Source organism: Dermacentor andersoni, chromosome 1, assembly GCF_023375885.2.
Source record: "Dermacentor andersoni chromosome 1, qqDerAnde1_hic_scaffold, whole genome shotgun sequence".
Lineage (NCBI taxonomy): Eukaryota > Metazoa > Arthropoda > Arachnida > Ixodida > Ixodidae > Dermacentor > Dermacentor andersoni.
This window is the reverse complement of record NC_092814.1, coordinates 305,054,612-305,073,857: the sequence shown is the minus strand read 5'-3', so window position 1 is coordinate 305,073,857 and position 19,246 is coordinate 305,054,612. Positions and strand designations below refer to the sequence as shown.

At 45.8% G+C, this 19,246-nt stretch overlaps 1 protein-coding gene across 1 annotated transcript in view; it reads right to left on the bottom strand.

Moving 5' to 3' along the window:
* LOC126548627 (sodium-coupled monocarboxylate transporter 2-like) overlaps positions 1-12,655 on the bottom strand; it is a 77,421-nt gene extending 64,766 nt beyond the window's left edge. The window contains exon 1 of the mRNA XM_050196876.3: positions 11,265-12,655. Within this exon, the coding sequence (XP_050052833.2) occupies positions 11,265-11,597 (333 nt within the window). The 5' untranslated portion in view covers positions 11,598-12,655. The remainder of the gene's footprint in view (positions 1-11,264) is intronic.
* Between the last annotated feature and the right edge of the window lie 6,591 nt (positions 12,656-19,246).

The following is a 19,246-nucleotide window of genomic DNA, read 5'->3' as shown; positions in this document are numbered from 1 at the left end:
GGCTACTTACTGCCGTGATGGCAGATCTGGAGCGCTATAACGTAAAGTTATTCCGAACTGTTTCTATTCCATTTTTGCAGTCAGCCCTCGACGATTGGTCAAAAAGCTTTCGGGCTACCCCGCCTTAGCCTGTCTGTCACACAAAGTCACAAAAACAGCGAAAACTAGACATTTGCTATGACGTGTGCGCAGTGATTAGGCCGAACAGAAAAAGATATTATTTCTGATTCCACTTTTTTTTTTTTGCTTTACATTAGCACTCCTATATTGGTCATAATTTTTCGGTCTGCGCCCATTTCGCCTGTCCGCCACGCGACGTCGCAAAACCACGAAAACTCAGCACGTAAAAGTGACTTGTACGAATTAAAGATACATTAATATGGCGAACAAAACTGAACTGTTTTCGGAATCACCCGTTCCGAAAGAAATAAGAGCCGTCTGCATACCAACCGCTCTGGCGCTTGCGACTCGGAGCTGCCGGGGAAAACTGATTTATTTCAGTATAACAAACATCTTTCTACGTGGCAGCGTAACGTTGTAGAGCCCTTTCGGCATCGTATACGACATCGCTATGCCACCTCTTCTTTTCTGAGGATCCGTTTTAGCGACATTTTTAACCTTTCGTTGCACGCCGCCTAAATTTTCGACCAGCCACCGCAAGCTAAGCAAGGGGAAGCGAGCCAATCCCAGACTGCTGCACCATCCTCCTGATCCGGTTATCTACTTTCACTGCGCTAACACCCCCCGACCCGGAACCCTCCTCTCCTCTTCTGCAGACTTTTCGCCTCTTGTCAGTCAGTTAGATAGGAAATCCTTGTGAAAGTAGGCGATGCTATTCACTTTGAAATCCAACAAAAGTGACCTCATCCAAACTAGGAGAGCATCTGATTGTACTGTTCGAACAATGTGGTGGGGAACGGCCCGATGCTTACGTAAGTAAAACTCCTGCTTGGGCTAGTTGGTTCATGCTTGAATTAGTAAAGGCAAGGCGCAGAAGACCAGGACTCAAAAAGAACACAAACTACAGCATCGGTGCCGGTCCTTTCGTTTGTGTTCTTCTTGAGTCCTGGTCTTCTGCGCCTTGCCTTTACTAATCCGATGCTTACGTCGGTGGTTACGTAAATATGAAGTCTGCATATTGGAATAAAAACATATTAAAAATTAAATGATTGGATTTTACGTGCCAAAACCAGGATCTGATTATGGGGCACGTCGTAGTAAGGTACTCCACATTAATTTTGGCGATCTGGGGTTCTTTAACATGCACCTAAATCAACGTACATGGGTGTTTTTGCATTTCGCCCCCATCGAAATGCGGGCGCCGTGGCCAGGACTTGATCCCGCAACCTCGTGCTTAGCAGCGCAACGCCAAATCCCCTCAGCAACCACAGGGGGTTAAAACAGATTGGAACAGTTTTACTCTTAGGGCCCCTGAACCAATGCTTTTTGTAAGATACAGGAGGCATCAGACCAAAAATAGATCTCTCGGTTTATTTAATGGATAGGCAGAATATGTCCGTCATGGATATCGATGTTATATTTTCGTCCCTGTTAGTTTCTTCCGGAAAGAGTGCTTGGACTCGCTATACTGTGTGCCCAGCTAACGTTAGCGAAGCTATTCAAATAAACAAATAAAAAAAGACTTAAAGAACACCTTGCAAGATACAAGTATAAGACCTACGGTGCTTAGTCGTTAGAGGTCTGGCGACCGAGCACGGTAGGTCATAAAAACGTACTTCTCACCACGTCTTTTTTTTTTTTCTTGGAATAGCTCGGTTTACGTTAGGTGGGATACACGGTATATACGCATATCTAGAAACTTGTACAGAAATAAGAACGCGCGAACCGCAGCCAGCCTTTACTTCGAAGCGTTTGTCTTCGATCATGAATAGCTTTCTTTCTTAAAGTGAATAACCCATTTCTAAAGAATTTCATTCTGGTTTTCGCTCCGAAATTAATAATGTGGACGGTTATCCTGTAGGCTGACGTTACGCTCACGGTGAACACTGCCTACGGAAATGGTCCGCCACGAGCACAACTTTACGAAGCGCTGGCGCGAGAGCAGGCACCACCACCCCGCTCGCGCTTTTCTTGACGCCGGTGGACGGCACGGCATTCGAACTGCTTGCAGCCTTGTGCGTTCAAGGACGAAACGACTTGCTGCGCAGAGGCGGCACGCTATAGTTTGCTGTCTACGAAACTGACGTGCCTTGACGGTTCCCCTTATCGCAGCCCGAATTGCTCCACGCGTTGCAGCGGCTGGCAGAACGAATGGTTTGCTTCTGCCTTCTGCATCCTCGTAAAAAAAGAAAAAGAAAAGCGGAAGCAGAGTTAGTGTCTCTTTTTTCTTTTTTTGCGTCGGTGGGATTAGTTTTTTTTTGTTGTTGTTAATAAGCCTTGCCTGCTGCCGATTTGGACGTCGTGGCACCACTCGTGAGTTGTCAGCCCTCACGCGAGAGTTTTACAATCTTTGGTTTGTGCAATTTGCTTTTCTTTTTTTAATCTCTCTCTTTTTTTTCTGCGTATGCGTCTCCCCTGTCATGTTCGTCCCGATCGACGGACACTTCACCGCAGTAGTAGAAAAAAGAAAGAGAAAGTTGGACGAGAAGTTAGATCTTTCTTCTGGATATCGATGTTCGGCGATTTGAAACACATTGTAAATTATTCCCTCAAGGTCGCCCACGGCGCGTTCGTTACCTACGCTTGATTTAAAAGATATGCAAGTGTATTCTATATGTGAAGGACGTCGTGGAGAGGGCGTTCAAGGGATTCAAAAGTTAGGTACGCCAGTAAGCACGCTTGATGCCAGATAAGGAACATATATATATGAGTGGTCGAGTGGTCGCACCTTGAAAAAAGTTAAAGGCCATAGCAGTAATAATGCTTATAAAAGTTATAACGCTTTTGAAGTCAACCGATTACAGTACACCTCTACTTCAAGCGCTTGGAGTATTGACACTCACGAACATATACAAAGTGACTTAAAACAGTGAAAAAGAATTGTTACTTAACATTTGTATATCTTTTCTGAGAATATTTACATTGCCTACGCTGGATACGAGTGCCTACACTAATAATCACTTCAACCTGCCTGCTTATGACAGGTTTATGGAAAGTTTATGGAAGTTTATGGAAATGTTTATGGAAAGAGAACAATAGAATTTTATGAGGATCTAATCTGGACTTCTATTCTGTGTTATCTTAATGCTACTACCTTATTAGCGGCGCTTTAGAAGTTTTTATTAAATGTGAGAATACCTATTATTGTGAGTAATGTAATTCCTGTGTATTTCTAAAATATTACTTTGAGGAACTTCTGTACGCCGTGTGTTTTGTTGCTGCAAAAGAAAAGAAAAAGAATAGTTTCCTTCCGTGGACCTGGCACTAGCCACAATATCATAGGGTCCAACAATGTGTCGAGTTTGTGTATGCATATTCTACGCGATAATTATACGTCCCAATTACACTTCGAAGAAATTATTTAATATTGACAACAAACATGAGAGTAAAATAATAATGACAGAAAGGCCAATGACTTTACAAGTCGCCCTCTGACCTGTTCCTAAGAGCCAGTTTACACTCCCTTTGGAGTGAGTACTTTGCTATAATTGGTAATTAGCACAGTTGATCGCTTCTATCTTGTGTCGGTACATTGTTAACTGTAAGGATGCTGGAGATTATTATATCAGTGTTCGAAAATGCCCACTCGTGCTTTACTACTGCGGCTAATGGTTTGGAGTTGATTTTGTGTTTTTCACATATAATGTCTGAGACTGCTAAAGTCCATCCATCTATTGCGAATTCCACAAAATTCATTACTATACCATACAGGAAAGAACTTGTACACATTACAAAGAAGCTAAATTCACAGCTTTGTGATCAAATCTGAGAGCTTTAGTAACCTTCTTCGCTTAAAGTGACATTGTTTCTCCGTATGAGCACTCAGTATGTCCTTGTGTTTTTATTTATTTTATATTATTCAATTAGGTTGATTGATCGACTTGTGTTTAATTTCGGAAAGTACAGAATGTGCCGTTTTGTTGGTCTTTGTTTTAATATCGACTATTTGAGCGCGTTTATGAAATGTGCTTCATTGCCGGAACGTTTTTTTTTTTTGTGTGTGTATGTGTGTCCACTCATGTTGTCGTCCTTTGGTCATTGTACAATTGATTGTTTGCGGAGAACCCGGCAACACAATTGTTGCCAACGTTTTCGATTTCATCCAAATCACTCACACTCACGACCATACCAAATGCAGCGCTTTGCCAGCAAAGGCCATTTTTGACTTTTTACGTGGTACTTGTCTGGGTCTTGCGCGTTTCAAAGTGCCGTAGGGTTGTGCTCCTGCGTGTGCCGCACCTTGACATCCTCCTTCGGAAGCATCATTACTTTCATTCGTTCGCCATCACTTCTTGTGCAGAATAGAAGGCTAGGGCGTGCTAGCTCAGGCCTATACCTCTCGGATGCAGCCTCTGCATGTGAACTTGTAAAATAATTGCTGTAACTATGTACGTAGCATAATAAAATATTGCTCGTACAATTCTAACCCTAGGAATTGATGCCAGACGCCGCGACTCCAGGCGTCAAGTGTTTCTAGTACTTAAAAAGAATTTTCAGACTACTCCCACAAGCCCGGTTTTGGAGGTATGAATACAGGTGGAGGTGTTAGTTAAAACTTGGAGGACGCTTAAAAGGAAGCTTTAGCTCGGGCCCAACTCCGACGTGGCCTATTCAACATGTAAAACATGTATAAATACATGTAAAACGCAAAACCGCTTTCCTGAGGTAACCCCTGGACCGATTTTAATGAAATTTGTTGAATTTTAGAGAGAAAGTTAAATTCTAGTGACAGTTTGAAACGGAATTTCAATTTAGTGCCTGCATTTTGTACAAAGAATTTTCAAAAATTCGAAAGTTAAAAAAGAAATAGACACAAAGTTTACAAATTAATAGCTGTGCATCAAAAACAGATATCGCTGCTCTGTAAACGGCATCCATTAGATCATTCAAAGCGAACAAATTCTTTATGTCAATTTGTATCTTACGTGAATTTGTTACGTTCTGTAGGAGGGTTCTGCAAAAGCTGTATTTCCATATTACTAAACTTTCTGAGATTCATGTGTAACATATGAATTTTGTCCGCTTTAGATGTACTATCAGCTGCGATACACATAATTGTGATATCATTTTTCATTGCTGAGTTACAAAGTTGTAAATTTCATAACATCCTTTTCCTAATCTTTTCGATTTTTGCCAATTTTTAATAAAAATTGACGACCTAAATCACAAATCCGAAACCGACAGTAACTAGATTTTAAGTTTTCTTTTAAATACAACAAACCTCGCCAAATTTGGTGCAGTGGTTGCCGAGAAAAGCGAATTCTCCTTTTGCACGTATTTAGATAGGAGCACCCGAGCTAAAGCTTCCTCGTCAGCTTTGCCTTTTAGAGGGGAACGCCATAGCATTATCGGGCCCGTTCACGCCGACACCAGATATTCTGCGACGTGGAGCCCGATAGAAAACAATGGTGGGCCGATCCCGGCGGCAGTGCAGGACAGAACAATGGCTCACACCCCCGCAAGGCAAGTGCTACAAGCAGCGACTCGTCAATGGCTCATACCTCTGTAAGCAAGGATAAAGGTGCTTGTGTTTCCGCGTAACAGAGTTATGTTTTCTCGTATATAAAATTTTCTCGTATATTCAAATTACAATTCGACGCTATCTGTTTGTAGGCCGTGTGTAGATTAGATTATGGGGTTTTACGTGCCAAAACCACTTTCTGATTATGAGGCACGCCGTAGTGGATTGGCACGCCGTAGTAATTTTTGACCACCTGGGGTTCTTTAACGTGCACTTAAATCTAAGTACACGGGTGTTTTCGCATTTAGCCTCCATCGAAATGTGGCCGCCGTGGCCGGGATTCGATCCCGCGACCTCGTGCTCAGCAGCCCAACACCATAGCCACTGAGCAACCACGGCGGGTAGGCCGTGTGTAAGTAGGACTTTACGAATTTTCTGACGCGTTTTACTTTGAAAAATTCAATTATTTCAGTAACGCTTATGCGCCGCGCGGAGGGCCTGCGTGGTTGGGGTTCGGCATGATTTTTTTCTGACTGACAACGCCGCTGACGGCCGACGCCGACAACGGATTTTCTGCGACACGGGGCCCTTAACGTTATCGCGTTAAAATGAAGTTCAGTTATAAACACACATAATTAAAGCAACCCAAACAAAGCATAGGCAGTTAGACAGGACGAGTAGAAAGAAAAATACATGGCAACACTATCGGACACAGGATGTGGTTATTTGCAGGCCAATAAACAGCGAAGCTTTCTGTGCTGTTTGCTTTGGTTGGCGATGATTAGCGGTAATGTTGACACTGAATGTATAATTTGTTCAGCGTTTAATGCAATGCGAAAGTAGTGAGCTGACGTTTAACGTTACCTTGCGTGCACCAATGCTCTGCTTGTCTGCGTAGCACACAGGACACACAGCGAGACGTGTTTGCTTGAGGCGTTGTTGTGCGCCATTGTTCATAACCTCTGAGCAGGTCAGCATTGCCATTGGCTCACAAGGCACATCGCATCGTGGCAGAAATCTTAAACAATACTTGAATTGTGGGGCTGCATATGACAAAACCAGATCGTCATAACGAGGCACGCCGTAATGGTGGGCTCCGGATTACTTTTGAACTCCTGGGATTCTTTAACCTGCACCTAAATCTAAGCGCACGAGCGTTTTCTTTTTTTTTTTTTTATTTCGGCCCCGTCTCAATGCAGGTGCCGCCTTCATGATCCGACCCCTCGACCTCGGGTTGAGAAGTGTTGATATGAGGTGCAGCCGTACGTATAGTGTCGCTTAGGCTCAACGGTTCGTTAATGGGGCTTTGAGTCTGTACGTTTTGCTTCAGTTGTCCACTTGACAGATCTGCAGGGCGTTTGTTTTTCAGATATAGCAGATGCGTACCGTGCAGTACCTTGATGTTAAATTTATCCAGTTTGTGCGCAACCGCTGTCGTGTCTAGTAGTAGCGTTTCCTTGCCTTCTTACGTTCCCTTTTTCCTCCACTGCCCCCCCCCCCCCCCCCCCCCCGCTGCTCGCTGCAATCGAAGAGTGGCAAGGCTGCTATTCAATTGTTTCGTGCGGCGTCGTTTATACGTATTCCCTGCCCCTCTCCCTAGCCTCTCGTTGCCATTTTATCTACCTCCCTCTCTGGACTGTTGCGCGTTAGTACGAAGGTAAGCGCTGCAGTTTCTGCAATGCTCTTGCTGGGGGTCGCGGATAATTACAGCCATCGAGAGGGCATTGTGACGACGTGATGGAAAGATACAAACGAGTTTCTCGTGTCGCCCTTTCTCTTTGCCATGCTACTTTCATTTATATGCACGCTCTGAACCACTCCCCCGACGCGGTGTGCAAGACAACGATAGCAGCAGCAGTAGAAAATGGAAGGACGAGGCAATGAAAGCTTCACTTTAAAAAAAATTCACCGACGAGTACCATACTCCCTAATACGAAATTTGAGCCCAGCTGTGTACGTGTTTTCATTTCGCGATATATTGGCTGGCGCGCACAATCTGTTTCGTACGGCACTTTGCAAACGTAGCGAATGTGGCGCGACTGCCTCACTTATCTGGAGATCGCCAGAGGCAGCTCGTGGGTGACACATGGGCGTGATTCACAGCCGCCGCCGCAGACAGACCTCCGCTCATGCAGCGCTTTGTTTCCATATAGGGTGCCGTTGGCGTCATCGGTGAACAGGCGACGTGCGTTACTCTGGCGCTATCTCGTAGCCATGGTCGCCGCAGAGCCCGTCTTGCGCGGCACTATGCTTTTCTTCTCACGCTTTCGCCATACCCTCATCCTCGGCTTTCCTCCTAGCGCTCTCTTCACTATTGCCGTCTTTCATCCCCCGCTGCGCTCCGCGTTCGCTCTTTCATTCTTCGTTGTGCTCCTTTGCTTGGTAACGAGGGACGCCGACGCCAACGCTCGGCGCAGGAACTGGCGCATAAGAGCTGCGCTCTATAAACAACTATAAATGATGGTTTACCGCAAAAGGGTATGAGATGAATCGGGATAATTCAATGACTATATCTGATGGCCTGTGACTAATGTTGTTGCTTCATATGATTTGGTACGTAGAGCGCAACAGCCTTTACAGCGAACTCGTATAGCTCTACCTCCCAATGGGTCTGTAGCCTCTGTGGGCAAACACTCGGGAGGTGCGCCGCTGCGCCGCCGGGTTCCTTGCAGCACCAGCAGATGGCGCTCACCTCAGCGCATCTGCGGTAGCGGCGGCGCTGGCCGTGCGGGGGAAAGAAAGAAAGCACCGGAAAGCTCGCCTTTGCGCACGTAGCGTTCGCCACAAGCGTTTCCCGGTAAAGGTTACGGTTGCATAGGCTGCAGTTGTGGCAACTTGAGCATATGAAGCAGGGAGTGACGTAACTACACTTTCGTACGTAAATGAAGTACCCGCCTAGCATCTGATTTGTGTTGTGACAGTGCCATGGGAAAGCGACGCGTAGTGAGGACTCCTGAAAAGCAGTGTGCCTCCGAGGGGCGGCGAAAGTATGATTAAGTGCATTTCTATTCTCTCTGATCCACTCTGTGTCAGTGCATGAAGTAGCGGCGCAATCCAAGTCGCAGGCAGTCGAAATGTCTTAGGCCAATAATTAGGTCAAGTGCATGTGAATGTCGCCATGTGAATAATGTCAAGCTACGTCGCAATGGGTAAAAGCCTTAGTTATCGCTTACAGCTTCGCTGTCCAACTCCCTTCAGAGCGCGGATTGGAGACATTCTTTCCTTTTGTTTGCTTTTTTCCTAGGAGGCATTGGAGAAGAAGGCGTCAGTGCAGCGGGCGACAACCTTCAAGGTAGGTGATTTTTTTTAACGAAACGAAGACAAAAAAGCGCGCGTTCCAGCATTCGGGTTTGTGTGCCGCAGCCTTGACTGCCGTTTATGGCAAAACACTACCCATAAGATTTACACTTTCTGCGCACCTCATATGTTGGCAACATTTTCTGGCAACGGTGCACTAGGCCATGAACCATTTGCCGAATATTTCCAGTGACAGAGCCGCTAGCCTAGACCATTAACCCCCTTGCTTCCCCTAAGTTTGCCTTCATTATCTTTATATGTGCATCAGTATTTGGTAAACAGGCGATATTCATTGAGGAGTTTGACTTAGCTTTAGGGTGGTGTGATAACTGCTGACAATTCAATAAATAGCGTCATTCATTTATTTAGTGTTTGTTGTAATTTGGTATTGCAATTTAGGTGACTGCATTATAAGGATTGAGAAATTAACACAAACACGAGGTCCGCCAAATTAAGGTAAGGTCCATCTCCATCTCATCTCTGATCCTTCTTAGAAACATTAGAGTACAGTTTTACCACTCCATCTCCCAGATGACAGACTGTGAACTTCGGCTTCAAAAAAAGAAAAAAAAAAGAAAAAATAAAAGAAGGAAGGCTCAATTAAACGAGGACAAAAATAGGCATAGAAACGACACAAACGTTTAATGTCCACATTTCATTGTGCAGTTTTCACTTGAAGCTTACATGCAACAACTGACCCGATACTATGATTTATTGTGTTACCTGTAGTGTTCGGATTTCCTATTTCCTATTTCAATTCAAACGCACAACGCCACCGTTGTGCCCATCATACAAAGTGCGGGAACATATAGCCTACCTAATCTGCGTTTGCAAACTATATAGACTACAAAGAACAGCCTTAATGTCCGCACTCAGGATACGCGTACATCAACTGTAATTCTTTCAGTCAAGAAACGTCCTTGGCTCATGGACTAGCACTACCTTTGTATCTGGAGCAACAAAGTCATTTGTCTGTTTCCTTAGAGACACTTTAGTGTTAAGTGCTGCGTTTGGTGTGTGTTGCGTATCTTTGTTGTGAACTGTGCATATAATTTCATTCTTTATCCTATCCATCTGGGGTAGCATGGAAGGCGTACCGCTAAGCAAAGTTTGCCAGGATCCGTTAAATCTTTCTCTTTCTACATATTATAAACAGGATGTCCCAAGTAACTTCAGCCAAACGTTAAAAATATGCAAATGCTCCGTAGGTGGACAGAACCAAGGTAATCTTGTTTGCCGTCGCTTGGAGACACTCAGATTTTTTTTTTTTTGCATTCGACCTAATTAGCCTAAATGAATTAATCAACTTCTCAAATATTATAATTAGATTAAAAGTGTCAATGAGAAAATCGTGGAGCAACACGAAGAACTCCCGATACAGCTTTTTATTGCTCCACACGTGCTCCATAAAATTGTTTTTCCAAGCATGAGAGAAGCCCGCGAATACACGCAAACTTCCTCGAGCGGCCAGTAGCGCCACAATTTTCTCATTGATACTTTTAATCTAATTCGAACGTTTGAGAAGTTGAATAATTAATTAAGGCTAATTGTACAATTACATGGAATGCAAAAAATAATGTCAGTATCTCAAAGCGACGGCAAACAACATTACCTTGGTTCTGTTCAGCTATGTGGCATTTGTATATTTTTAGAGTTTGGCTCATGTTACGTGACACACCCTGTATATAGCAACATGTCCGGCCAATAACTAAACAGAGCTGCGTAATGGCAACAAAAAAGAAAACAAGAAAGACACCGCGCGCCGCGATCAGCTTAATGAACTGAGATCTAGTTTTGCGAGGACCTGTACTACTGGAAGTCCCTCAGACTGGCTCCAGCGACGCGCAGCGACGACAGCCACCTATAGCGCGTTTGAAGTCAAGCCCTGTCATGATCGGTTCCTATAATAGGCTGGTATTCATAAAGCAGGTAGTACGCTAAAACTGGTTCGTAAGAACAGGCATCGACCAAATTATGATATCGAAACATATCCTCAGTGAACGCGGCTGCTGACAGATGCGCAGTTCTTACGGACGAAAATATTTTAATTCAGCCTACTCTCTTTTCACTATTCATATTTTATAGGCGCTAGGCGGCCGATGATTACCCAAGGCAGCTGACCTACTCGCGGGGAAAGGGACAGCTCATCTCCTTCCCCGCGAGTAACAACAAACAACACTGCAATTCTTTTCATATAGATCTTGCGCACGTTGACTTAAAATGATAAAATTCCGTCTTGCAGCACGCACTGACATGCGCTTGGACGCTGGCTCGCGCTCTTGCTAAGTGTCAGAGCGCGCACTCGTCCAATCCTAACGAAATACGTCAGCACGCAACGTCCCACGGTGCTGACCAAAAGTCCGTTAGAAAGTCGAGCTATACTCGCCTCAAACACGGATGTGACTCTCAGTTGGTAGAGAACAGGAATGACCATTTTGGAGACGATGACCGCGATGAGCGGCGCCGACAGGAAGTTCCACAGGTAGTGGAAGCCGTAGGCGTAGTAGTGCGCACTGAAGCCGATCACGCCGATGGCCGAAAGCATGGACGCGAGCACGGAGCCCGCGAGCGGAAGCGTGCGCAGGCTCCGGCTGCCGAGGAACATCTCCTCGGTGGTGGCCTCCTTGCGCGCCCGCCGCGCGCAGGAGAAGTAGAGCCCGAACCCCAGGTTGGCGCACATGAGCGCGCCGAACACCGCGTACTCGACATCGCTGCGCATGGTGCCCAGCGCTCTCGACGGGCGTGGGACCGAAATTTCGGCAAGAACGGGGAGAGCGGCCCGGCAGCGACGTCGCAGCCGGCGCTAGGTTGCCTCGCGCGTACGGCGGGCCTCACGGACGAGTGGAAGAGGCTGTCACCGTCCTGTCTCCGGGAAGTCCGAGCAGGATGCTCGCCGACGGCGGGGCGATTTCAGCACACGAACCGCGCGGAACAGTCGAAGCCAAATACAGCGCCATCGGGCTATACTAGTGCATTGGGCGGGAGCGCGCGCGTTTTCTCCCCTTCTTCTTGCGGTCGTCTACGGGCGATCATTCAGTGAACCGGTTGGCGCGCAGCAGCTGGCACGGCAGAAATTCACAATGCGCGATTATCCGTCGCCGTTTAATGACTCACTTCTCTTTCCGCCATTCCCCTCCCTTCTCCTTCTTCATCGCGGGCTAGCGGTGCACATTGCCAAGCAACTGCGACGCCAGAAGCACTCGCGTCCGTCGGCAAGAATCGAGCGGGGACATCACACACAGCGCGCGGTCTCGTGTCCGGCGAACTTGAGTAATGACATTCCGAAGGTCACGCGACTGCGCAACAGCACGTGAGATCCCTGTCTCTCGCATTCAGAGAAAAAGAAACGGTGCTGGCAAAAGACATGTGGCTACGCCCTTGCTGCCTTCTTCTCCTTTTTTTTTTTTTTTACAAAATGCGGGCCTGAGAACGCGTCGAATGGATACAAGCAAAACGGGCCTTGACTGTGTCAAAAACAAAGCTCACAGAGCTTTTATAGTTTCAACACGTTCTGGTCAGACTATTAGCGTTCATAATGAGCGGTAATGTTTGCGCTCAAATGAATTTATATTGAACGTGATTGAGCCTATCAAGATCATCTGCTACGTTTACAGGTCTTCTCTTGCATCTCATAATGGAGATTGCAGTGGAGATAATATGGCATTTTCTGAACCATACGTGCACATGCACATGTGTAGGCGTCCGTACAAAATCTTCATACTTAGTTTAGTTCCACCGCTCCGCTAACACTCAGTGCGACGCAGTCTCCAACACTGCTCAGCTAAAACCACGGTGGTATAATCGTATCTAAAACTTAAACGGGTTGATACAAGAGGAAGCTTGCTCCGATGCGACCTATTCAAATACATGTAAAACGCAGAAATACTTTTGTGACATAACCCCTCGATCATAATGCACCCCGATCATAATGCACCCCGATCAGTCTCCAACACTGCTCAGCTAAAACCACGGTGGTATAATCGTATCTAAAACTTAAACGGGTTGATACAAGAGGAAGCTTGCTCCGATGCGACCTATTCAAATACATGTAAAACGCAGAAATACTTTTGTGACATAACCCCTCGATCATAATGCACCCCGATCATAATCGCGGTAGAAGGAGGGCAAGGGCGGCCAACCTCCTTAAGCAAATATACAGTGATCAGCGACAGGTCAGCTTTGTGGATGCCGCTTCTTGTAAAAAACGTCGGGCGTTCACCATCGTCGCTGTTGATGGTCGGCAAGGAATCACCAATGCTGCGTCGGTTCGGGCGAAGGACTCCGATATAGCTGAACAAATGGCTATTGCACTAGCCCTGCGGGATAGCTCACGGGATGTCATCTATAGTGATTCAAGATCTGCAGTCAGAGCATTTGAAAAAGGCACCATTTCCAAACAGGCCCTCAGACTTATTGGGGGCAAGGCATTCACGCACCACTTCATTTATTGGTTTCCCGCACACCAGGGTCAGATAAAGGGTGCTCCTCCCAACCTCAACGAGTCGGCTCACGGGGCTGCGCGTGAACTTGCCCACCGCGCTACCCTCGACCCATCGGAAGCCGACTTCCCAGAGAACAGGGACACGCCCTCCACCTACAACGAAATTACTAAACACTACTATCTCAGCCGTAGAACCTACTTTGTTCCTCATCCGCGCCTCAATAGAGCTCAAGCATTAACGCTCCGTCTACTACAAACGAATACCTATCCCAATCCGTCGCTTTTACATAAAATATATCCGGATATTTACACCAATGCTTCCTGCCACGATTGTGGAGAAATAGCCACGTTAGACCACATGCTCTGGCGGTGTGCCCGGTCACACTCTATCATCGCTAACAGCTCGGCCAGATGGGAGGCGGTTCTCCGCAGCCCTCTTCTGGCTGACCAACTCTGGGCTGTCCAGCAGGCCCACGATGCGGCCGAGAGGCTCGGCCTTCCGGTTCCCACGTGGGAGCGGCCCGCTTCGTGAAGGCTCACGACCTGCAGGACTTCATTAAAGTTTTACCGTACCATACCATACCATAACCCCTCGACCGATTTTAATTAAGCTTATTGCATTTGCGAGAGAAGTTCACTTCTGCTGACTGTAGTAAGTAGATTTTTGGTTTAGGTTCTAAATGTTTTTACAAAACTTGCCTAAAATTTGTTAGTCAGAAAAAAAAAATAGAAGTACGAAGTTTACAATTTCTTAGCTCTGCACCTAATACCGATTTCGCAGTTCTGTAAACTGCACCTGTTGGAACATCTAAAGTGCAGAAATTTGGGATATTAACGTAGAGTCTAAATGAATTCAATACAATATTTACGAGAAGTTTTCAAAAATTCTATCCCCAAATTAGTAAGATATTTAACATAGGTGTAAAATGCATCAATTTCGTCTGCTTTAAACGCATTGTGAAATGTGGTTTACAGAATTTTTATATCATATTTCATTACCAAGTTACAGAGTTGTAAACTTGATAGTTTCGTTTATACAAGTTTTGAGATTTCCAACAATTCTTCTAATACAATATTGACGGCCTAAACAAAAAGTCTGCTTGCTACAGTCACTAGAGTTCAACTCTTTATTTTAAATAGAACAAGTCTCATCAATTTCGGTGCAGTTGTTGAGAAAAACGATTTATCCGCTCACATGTATTTAGATTGGAGCATCCGTGCTAAAGCTTTCGTGTAATGTCATTTTATTCTAAAGATAGTCGCATTTAATTTGGTCAGCTCGCTGATACTCTGGTATATGATTTTATGGGAGCTGCCGACAAAAGCAATCTTTAACAAATGTTCCCCAATTTCGTTTTTCTCGTTTTAAAGAATTTCGCTGCTCGATGCGATATCTGTGCAATCTCGAGACGATATTTTCTGCCAGTATATTCGTCAGATAACAGCTTATTCGAAGCAGTCACTGCGACAAGGCACTTGACTTCGTTTATAACAATTATAGCATCTTTAATTTCTATGTGTATCACAGAATGGTTACTAGAGAAATATTAACCACTTCCAAAAGATCAAAGCCTTTTTTTTTAATCAAAGACGGCACCTTTTATGCGGAACTGCCGAGTCAAGAGGATAAGAACTCTGTACATTTTATAGTCAATTTCATATAGTCCAGTTCAGAAATAAATTCTGGCTGCATTGCCAGGGTCGTCCGTTCACTGTATATTTGCTGATAATGGTATAGGTTTCCTTTTCTGCAAAAACATCTTGACAGCACTCCTTACTTCTTTAATGTATAACGGCTTAACCTGTTATACATGCAGTGCGCGCTGAGGCACATTATATTATACAGGGTGGCCATTTTTAAGTTTTACGGTATTTTTAAAAATTGCCTGTTGCAGATAACATAATTCTAATCCTCGAGCTGGACTATTCAGAGAGACGGGCATTACTTGCTCGACGAAACAAATGCTCAACTAATTAAGAAAAATTCACTAACTATATTTTGAATTATTGATGTACGGCACTATTGCAATTTACGAGTTGTAGCCGGTGAACTTGCAAGACTTATCCACTTGGAGTGAATTTCTAGAATTACGCCAGTTTTGAGTGATGCGCCATCAAACTTGCCGTAAAAACGCAGTCATGATCAAATTACTTCTTTTTAAGAAACCGCTCTTTTTCTGCATGGAAGCACAAAAGTAACTTGAACGCCCATGTAATTCGTGTCACACTTTGTGAAATAATATCTGGAAAATGGTGTCATCCTGGATATTCATTTCAAGTGGATACGTCTTGCAAGCTCACGGGCTACACTTCGTAGAAGGCAATAGTTGCTGTAAAGTAATTAATTAAGAAGTTAATTAGTGAGCTTATGTGACCTACTTGAAATGTGTTTCTATTTCTTGTGCTAGTAATGTCCGGCTCTTCGAGCAATGCAGCTCAAGCACAAGAATTATGTTATCTGCAACTGGCGTTTTTTTTTATTCTGTAAAACTTAAAAATTACCACGATGTATATAAAGATAGCACGAATAGCTGCAAATAATTTATGCCTTTTATGGAAACTATGGCCTTCTACTTTCGCTCCAGTGTGTACCTGTATACCCTCTATACACCTGTATACTCCGCAGTACACATAGAAAGACAGCGTCGAATAACTTTTATTTTCGAAGCTGTTGGCGTATGCCTCAAAATGAGTAGCATTCAAAGATCCCTGAGTGCTTCTCACGATTCCCGGCAACTGTAGTTTATGTAACCGTAACGTTCACCGGGAAGGCGAGCCTTGTGGTACAAACGCGACCTCTGGCGTGGGCCGACCTCAGAGGGGGTGCCCCCACAGCCGCGCCCCAAAAAATTACATCATCTCCAGGTTTACGTTATTGTTTCGCACATTTGATATTTAAGTCTGAGAAGATTTAACATAAAAGTCATGCGCTGTCGGTGTTTCGTTTCATGACATTTGTTTGTGGGTTGGACGTCATTTTCGAAATTAAGAGGAATAACTTTGTCAAAAATGTAAGACCAGGTATGAGCAACGTTACTGATAGAATGGTGCGGCAACATAGCCAGCGTATACCGCATGTCATATAACAAAGTGTGGCGTATACATATACCCAAATATATATATATATATATACACACACACACGGAAATTTTCGCTCACGGACAACACTGGCGACGCCGACACCGGATTTTCTGCGACACGGGGCACGCTATCGCGTTAAAAGAGCATGCGAATCCGTTCGCGAGTGGATCCACGCCATTCGTGCCGTGGCGAAAGCTTTCGGTGTGCGATGAGGTGCCTGGCGGAGGCGTACGCGAAGGCTTGATTAGTGCAGATTCCAAACGCTATATATATATATATATATATATATATATATATATATATATATATATATATATATATATATATATATATATACATATATATACATAGCCCCGTAATTTTCTTTCTTACCATACTGTTTCATGGCAAAATTTCGTAATTTGGATTGGTCTGTAACCTTCACTTAGGCACGTATATTTCCTTAAAAACTAACATGCCCGCGAAACAGCGATCTGTGATTACAGCACAACGGGATTTCCTTGTGGCCAGCAACCTAATTAACTCAATTTGATTTATAGATTCTTGTGAGCTTCACTTAGATTGACTGTTTGCTTTTGGCACTATTGGGACAGTATGATATTCCCCTGTGCGCCGACGTAATGGTTGTTAATGAAGGTGTCGCCTGCTAGAGGCCAAAGGACACCTTGGTTTGCCACACCCCAGTGCACATCACATTCTGACTTTCTCTTGTTGTTTTGGGAATTTTCCTGCACTTTCTCTTTCTCCCAGTTCATATTAGCCAACCAGAATCAGTTAACTTCCCTCCCTTCCATTTATCCTTCTATTCTGTCTCCTGGATGACGAGGCCGCCCGCTCCCCCCATTTGGGAGCCCGACGAGTTCCGATCCCTTTATCCAGATCCCCAGCGCTGCAAAAAAACTTCATTTCGTGGCTAAAGCGATGACACACAAATATTGGTGTTCTCTCAACCTCCCGAAGTCTCACCTTCATACACTTGATCCATCCCTAAAGCTACAAGTGCCATCAAAAGATTCCCGCTCTGTGGCGACATTGTCGTGCCGCCTCTGGCACGGGGTGGCATTTACAAAGGCTTATTCGTTCCGCATCGGAATGGGGTGTTACGTTTCGCCTACAACGCGCGGTAATGCCGGCGCGGATGCAACGGACGCCGGGGCTTTGTTCAAAACGGCGGACATTTTGGCCTGTTCGACGCCGCCGCAACGCCTACCCGCCAAGCGTGTCCAGGCGTGTTTCAGTGCCACGTGTCTTCGTGTGTGCGTGTGTGTGTGTGTGCCCTCGCTTGTCAAAGCGCGGCAGCCGGGGAGCGGAGTTCCCCGAATGAGGAGCCTGGACGTCTCTCGGCTCAACTGTTCGCGCCGTCGTGTGGGTGAGGGTTGGCAATGCGTCACTACACTCGGTTCAGCAGGTCTCTCGGCCCGACAGTTCGCGCCGTCGTGGGCTCCTGCTGCGCCGTCCCGTGACCTTCATCCCGTGACCTTCCCTCCTTCCCTTTTGGACCGCGACGCCGGGAGTATAAGAGCAGCTGCCCCCGGACGCCAGAGAGAGGCTCCGATTTGTACTGTTGAGTTACGTGCTCTCCCGTCTCTCCACTTCGGTCGACCTGACCGGCCGCTCTTTTGCTATGTTAGAATAAACAAGTTGTTCTGTTACCAGTCTTCTCTTGCTTTGCCGGGACCTTCGGATGCTTCCAGTGCCCCAGGCCGCCAGGCCAACGCTACCCTTGGGGCTTGCGACCCATTGGCAATAACGGGCGTCAGCACCGAGACCCCAACAACTCGTGCCAGCGGTGCGATTCCAACATCTGGTTGGCAGCGGTGAGATCGCGACAACGGAGGCCAGCAGCGAAGAGATGCGGTTGACTGTATGCTGAGCAGCACAACGACCATCCGGGAGCAGCGCAACGAGCCCTGTGTGATGACTGGTTGCCTGCAGCGGAACGACTGCGCTGAAGTCTTGGCTGCGAGGTTTGGTGAGTGCGGGACTTTCTTCTTCTGAGTTTTGCCAGGCTTTTGTTAGAGTTAGAAACAGAGCTGGTAATTGTGGTTGTCGTTGCTACCGGGTTAGTTTGCGGCAAGACAATAGTAGGCAGTAGAGAAAGCAGCATTCAGAGCAGCCATGGATTTGAAGTCGTTGCGCAAACCGAAATTGTTGGAGCTTGCGAGAGAGTTGGGTCTGGATGTCTCAGACAAACTCAGAAAACCAGAACTGCTAAGGGCTATTCTTGAGTTAGAAGCTGAGGATGACGAGCTGTCGGAATGCCTTGAGACCATTGAGGAGAGGGAGCGTGAACTTAAAGAACAGAAAGAGAAAGATGAGCATGAGCTTAAAGAACAGAAAGAAAAAGAAGAGCGCGAACACGCTTTGGAAATGAAGCGTCTCGAGGTAGAGATGGAACGCGCTCGTAATGGAAGTCAGGCACACGGTGCAGGAGAACGAGTATTGTTCAAAATGACTGACCTGATGCGGCCGTTTAAGCTTGGAGAGGACATTGGTTTGTTCCTGGTTAACTTTGAGCGAACGTGCGAGAAGCAGGGGTTCTCTCGGGAAACGTGGCCACAGCGCTTGCTCACTTTGCTACCCGGCGAGGCGGCCGACGTAGTCGCTCGCTTGGAGAGAGAGGAGGCAGAGGATTTCGACAAAGTGAAATCGAGTCTGCTAAAGAAGTACAGGCTGTCAGCGGAGGCGTTCCGTCGGAAGTTTCGGGAAAATGAGAAAGGCAAAAGTGAGTCATATACAGAGTTTGCGTACAGGCTTATGTCAAACATGCAGGAGTGGCTCAAAGAAGAGAAAGCGTTTGGTGACCACGAGAAAGTTCTGCAGTGTTTCGGGCTAGAACAGTTTTA